Below are 5,889 nucleotides of genomic sequence, written 5' to 3'. Positions count from 1 at the left end.
GCTGATGACGTTGTTGGGTGAGCCAACAGATACATTCCACTTTGGCCAGTCGGGTCGTTTTTTTCATCCGACGTTTGGCACAACGATGTCAGCCGTCTCACTCCACTCGCCGGTCCTTTGATAGATAGACTTTGACCAACCATCTTTTTGGATGACTTCTTTAGCTTTGCCATGGAGCACATTTTCCCGAAAGCTGCTCGTTTACTATCAACCCGGTCTCCTTTTAGAGTATAATACGGCTTTGCCAACCATCTCAGCGTCCATGTGACTCAATGAATAAAGGATTGAATAATTGGCACTCGGAAAAAGAAGCTCTGGCCAACCGTCACTAACAGAACAATCAGCCGCCAATTGCATAATTGTTTGAAGCTACAATTTCGACGCTCACATGATGTGGTCCATGTAAATATACTTCTCGGTGACTATATTAGCAAAGGCTAATAAAATAGCTTCAGCGTCCTCCCTGAAACTGAGGTCACGCTCACAAAACAAAGTTCTTCAAAGATTTAGAAGGATATCTTGGACATCTCCAAAAAGGACAGTCTCCTCAGGTTTTTCAAGTGGAGTCCCCTTAGGTTTGATGACGCTATCGATCAGCCAACATAGACACTTCTTTGTATCATCCTTCTCCGCCGTATCATCCTTCTTCTCCATTGTTTCTTTGATTCTGCGTCCGTGGGATAGAATTGCATCTACGGCCATCAGAGTTTTCTCGCTTCTGAGAGAGTCCGTACGAAAGAGAACGCTAGAGCACCACCTACGACATTTTTCTCTTCTGCTCCAGAAGTATCTTTCTTTTTCTCTTCTGCTCCAGAAGTATCTTTCTTCGCCAATTGAGTTTGAGGTCCCTTTATAGATGGAACGCTAATGAGACTCATTAGTTGCACAAAATTCTCGACTCACTTCCTCCCACCGAAGTGATCATCTTGAAAGAAGGCTTTCTCGAGTGAATGATCAGTTACGAGAGTCGCCAAATACTTCTGTAGGAGAAGAAATGTCGGAGCACTCCTTTCTTTTTGCTCCTTCTCAGATGGATCGGCAGTAGTTAGAAAGTCAACCAAAGCTGTTCGACCCGCGTCGTCCTTTGCAGCACCCCTTAAATGCAGGCAAATTTCAAGAAGCGTTTCTTTGCTCGATCTGAGAGAACAAGAGCTCTAATAGCCCACAATTTCGTCGGCCTACAGAAGATCCCTCCACCAAGACTTGTATCCTCCGTCGGTTCCTCTTTCTCAGTCAGTTTCTCACTGCACAGGCGACAAAGCGCAACAGTGATGAAGAATGCGACTGTAGAATGTTATTGTTACTGGATAATACCAAGGCTTACTCCGACGGTGGGGAGATAGAAGCAATGGCGCCAGACATAACCAGGCCTTCCGTGACCTAAAAAATTCAATGAAAGACGCCAGGAAACAAGAACGTGCCGCTTTTGCTTCCTCTGGGCTGCTTCTTGAATCTGCTATATATTGTGAGATTTCTTGATCTTGTGAGATTTCTTGATCTTGTGAGATTTCTTGATCTTGTGAGATTTCTTGATCTTGTGAGATTTCTTGATCTTGTGAGATTTCTTGATCTTGTGAGATTTCTTGATCTTGTGAGATTTCTTGATCTTGTGAGATTTCTTGATCTTGTGAGATTTCTTGATCTTGTGAGATTTCTTGATCTTGTGAGATTTCTTGATCTTGTGAGATTTCTTGATCTTGTGAGATTTCTTGATCTTGTGAGATTTCTTGATCTTGTGAGATTTCTTGATCTTGTGAGATTTCTTGATCTTGTGAGATTTCTTGATCTTGTGAGATTTCTTGATCTTGTGAGATTTCTTGATCTTGTGAGATTTCTTGATCTTGTGAGATTTCTTGATCTTGTGAGATTTCTTGATCTTGTGAGATTTCTTGATCTTGTGAGATTTCTTGATCTTGTGAGATTTCTTGATCTTGTGAGATTTCTTGATCTTGTGAGATTTTACCAGCGTTCTAAAAAGAAGAAGCATAACAGATCAATTTTCGAGGCTTACGTTTGCTTGCATTCTCCATACAACATCTTTAATTTTATCATAATCAGGAGGAAGAGGGATAATCCTCTCAGGGAATTGAGAAGACGGCGTTTCAATAGAAGTCAAAGGATTCTTCATACTGAGGAGTCGATCACCACGATGAAACGATTGTTGGGACAGGCCCTGAGAAAAATTGCTCGCTATGAAGGCAAATGTCGCTCGAAGATTCGGGGAAAAACGCCCTCACAGAGAAGCCTGAACATTATGTAGGACTGGCCCTGAATTTCCTACATGACGTAGTCTAAGAACCCCAAGACGAATTTTAGGGCCATGGATTCTCTGCTGGAACGAAATTAAAATCGATGGAAAAGATCAACTTGAAGAAAGAGACTGAATGTTTGGATTGCATCTAGTACCGACTCGAGCAGATTCTTTCATTTCATTCAATCTTCTTTTAAACTTTAAACAAATCTGTTTTAGTGAAAGCTTCATCCTAATCAGTGAGACGAATACTTGAGAGCCAGTTCCATATCGTCATACTCCAAACTCATGTTGTCGTCTCTCTATTTCCTCTTCCTATGATTCCACTCTGTCCAATTCCAACTGGGGTTTTTATTGTCAACTTGTTGGTATCGCATCGGAACTCAGGAAAAAAAATTATCGGAGACGAATTGACGAGTGCCCTGAAAAACTTGAACGTCCATTCTGTCGCTCAATTCCGATAACCGGCCAACCCTTCCGCTTGTTCAAATATCTAGATCAAGAAGCCATGATTTCTACTCAGTAAGCCACAATTACTTGTCAAGGATCCCCCTCTCTACCATGCACTCAATGACTCGTTTCACCATTTTGACGTTATCGATTCCAAGAAAATCCTTCAAGGCCTACGAATTCTTCCATCAGCCACATACAGAGTGTGCACGCGGGACCTACTGCAGTTTTGATGAGGGCTACAATTCGTGCAAAGCTCCAGCGCCCTTCCAACAAGCAATTGCAGTTCATCGTCTTCAGCTGATCGATGTATCAGAACTGCTTCATTTGGGACATGTGGAGACATTAAGCCATCCTCCTCATCCGCTGTTGGTGGAGTTCCCCCCTCCCTCATTTCCGTATTTTGTTCTTGGGACATTTGGGACACATCTATTGTAGTCTTGACTTTCACCTCTAGCGCATGGTGACCCGTATCGATGCGTCCAACATGAATTTCAGCAGGGACTTCTCCAAACTTGAAAATACTTTCTTCAGGCAACGGAGCTCGAAACAGTTCAGGCTCATAATCGGTGGGGACTTTGTCTTCATAATACCTGGCGTTGTGTCCATCGAGAGAAGACCAGATTTTCATGATTACCATAATTTCATTGAAATATATCGAGCTTCAGGTAAAGGCGCTAGATCTTGCGTGATTAAAATAAGCTGAGAGAGACAAAAGAATCAATAGGAATTCAAATTCGAGCTTACGCTTCGGAGAAGCTGGAGAGTTTGATCTTTCGCGGATGATTTAGTGCATGTGCTTTTCTGCTCGATTAAACGCTGCGATTTCCTTCCAAAGGTATTCGTGATATCAATTTGAGTGGATTGGTTCTCGCCTCCATACGCGAATTGAAAGTTGTAGCACTACATCGAAACCGATACCGTACGCAGAATATGAAAGGGCATCACCTCAAGCAATTCGTCTTTGTCATCATGGATGGCAAATAAAAGAAGGCGGAGATACTTCTTTTCCAGTGCGTCGAAGACGCCACGATCCAGCCATGAAAGGACAAGCTGCAATAGTGGTCCGCTGTTACCGGAGTCTGGTCCTTTGTGCTTACTTCTGCTTCAGCGTTGAACGGGCGCAAGATCTTCAGCGGTAGGTCAGAAATTACCTTGTCTTCATAAGCGTCTTCCTCAAACAAGTTTCCTCAAATATGCTAAGCGGAAAAGGCGGTAATGTCTAGCATGTTCCTTTGAGGCCTACTGATGGAGCTAATTGCTGTCTTGATGGAATTCTTGAGCATGCAAAGCGATTGCACCGCGGAGAGTTGCTCCTGTTTTGTTGCTTGCGCTTGCTTTGCTCGTGGTCCCATCACTCGAAGTCGACGGATAGCAAAAAAAACTATGCTTTTTTTTTGAGAAGTGTAAAAATGTCGTGCATAAATTCATCCATGTTGAATGGTTCGTCCAAATGAACCATTAAACTTTATTTGTTGTATTCAAAATTTGATGCATTTTTTGGCCTCTCCCTTTCACTGGAGTCTATTCCTCCTTGACAAAGTGAGTGACAGATGGATGATCACATTTGCTTACGATCTCTGTTTCTGCTTGTATTCGCAAAATTATCTTCATTGGACCCACTCTTTGGTCGTGTGGGCTATCGCTTGCCCCAGGTCCTCTCTGAAAATACGTCAGCATCCACCGCCAACACTGTTTCTCTTTTTCGAATCCTGCTGTTACTTCCATCTTCGCTTCTTTCACGCCTTCCTCCATCGCTTCGATTGCATCCAATAATCGGAGCTCCTCCGTCTTTCGACATTTTGTGGGTTGCTGCTTGCATGAGGGCTCCCGACTCATTTTTTCAGAAAGTAAATTATCAAAAAGATGCACCATGGGGTTCATTTGCGTGTTGATGTCGAAGTCACCTCGACGCGTGAAAAGCAGTAAAAATCTGCCTCCTGCTCTTCAGGAGGAGGGGGGGCTACAGAATGCACTAAACGCGATCCTTGCTCTCGTCATCATCTAATGGCTCCATTTCGTCGTTCAGCCCTTGTCGCATGCATTTACGGTTCCATCTGTAGATGTAAATCAGTCTCATCATTGCACCGGCAATGATGAAGCACAGAATTGCTGTGAGAACTCCTCCGAACCCAATCGATTGTGGTGAACCACCCATAAAAATGAGAGTTGTGTACAAGATAGACGCCGGCGAAACAGCAGCAGTGAACGCAAAGATAGCAGCAGACAAGAATCCGATTCCTGCGGCAATTATTGCCCCAATAAAGACGAGACGAGTGATTTTGAATGTTGGCCTAACCGCAAAAATTCCAAGGACACAGAGAAGAAGCATTGGGATGAACATAATGTACCGATATGGAGTCAATATGACATAAAGAGTTGTGATTATGAGGCCCAGACCGATCATAGATCTTATTGCTGTTTCACCCGTCAGCCGGGTCCACCACGAAGCAGGGGCGGCTTCAATGAGGGGACTTGTTTCTTCCTCCGTTCCAGTAGTTTCATTCGCCCCAGTATTTTCATTCTCGCCAGTATTTTCATTCTCGCCAGTATTCTCACCGCCGCTCTCACGTCTTGATGCCATCTTCAATGTTTTATGCAATACATGCGACACAAAGAAATAAGAGATCGAGACACCATGTGCCGCTGCCCCACAACCACTTGATCACGAAGATTTCCGTGTCGAGTGATAAATTTGGACTGTAACCGATCTATTGTAACTCTTCGAATGTTTCACTAATTTAATTCCTAGTGATGCCGAAAGAAAAACTGTTTCTTCATCTATAGAATGTCGCAGCCAGGTCAGTTTGTTCCTGACTACTCACAAAATTCACAACTTGGTATTTCTGAATATTTTCCAGACGCTAAAGACAGATCTGTCGCTCAACCAACGGCAACGCATGCAAACGAGGGTACGATTCGTCTCGGATGCATTTTATTTATTCTTGCAGTCACAGCGTCTCCCAACATTTCAAGCGCGCTTCCGATGCAACGCCTCACAGGATTCCAATATCCGCTCTATCTCGATGAAAACTACGAACTGTACGACGCTGAAGGTCGTCGAGTTATAATTGCTGATCTAAGTGGGAAGGGAGGCAAGTTGCCAAAACCACGCTTGGAAGCTTCGAAGGAGAGAACCCTTCAAGCAGAACCACTTCGTCAAGAAGAAGTCTTAAAACGAGATCATG

At 43.6% G+C, this 5,889-nt stretch overlaps 1 protein-coding gene across 1 annotated transcript; it reads right to left on the bottom strand.

Annotated features, from left to right (window-relative positions):
• Positions 1-1,241: 1,241 nt before the first annotated feature.
• LOC129618018 (uncharacterized) lies at positions 1,242-4,540 on the bottom strand. Its single transcript, XM_055532954.1, has 5 exons — positions 4,277-4,540; positions 3,339-3,403; positions 2,924-3,294; positions 2,012-2,190; positions 1,242-1,970 (listed from the first exon to the last, which is right to left on the bottom strand). The coding sequence occupies exons 1-5, from the start codon at positions 4,538-4,540 to the stop codon at positions 1,242-1,244; spliced, it is 1,608 nt and encodes a 535-aa protein (XP_055388929.1).
• Positions 4,541-5,889: the final 1,349 nt, after the last annotated feature.

Source organism: Condylostylus longicornis, unplaced genomic scaffold (genome assembly GCF_029603195.1).
Source record: "Condylostylus longicornis isolate FDR11 unplaced genomic scaffold, ASM2960319v2 ptg000713l, whole genome shotgun sequence".
NCBI classification, from domain to species: Eukaryota; Metazoa; Arthropoda; class Insecta; order Diptera; family Dolichopodidae; genus Condylostylus; species Condylostylus longicornis.
This window is presented reverse-complemented; position numbering and strand designations above follow the sequence as displayed.

Coding starts and splice junctions, on each gene's coding strand:
- LOC129618018 (XM_055532954.1), bottom strand. CDS start 4,540: ATGAGTCGGGAGCCCTCATGCAAGCAGCAACCCACAAAATGTCGAAAG. Junction 3,404..4,276: donor TACAAGCAGAAACAGAGATC/GTAAGCAAATGT, acceptor TGTCTCTCTCAG/CTTATTTTAATCACGCAAGA. Junction 1,971..2,011: donor TATGGAGAATGCAAGCAAAC/GTAAGCCTCGAA, acceptor TCTTCTTTTTAG/AACGCTGGTAAAATCTCACA.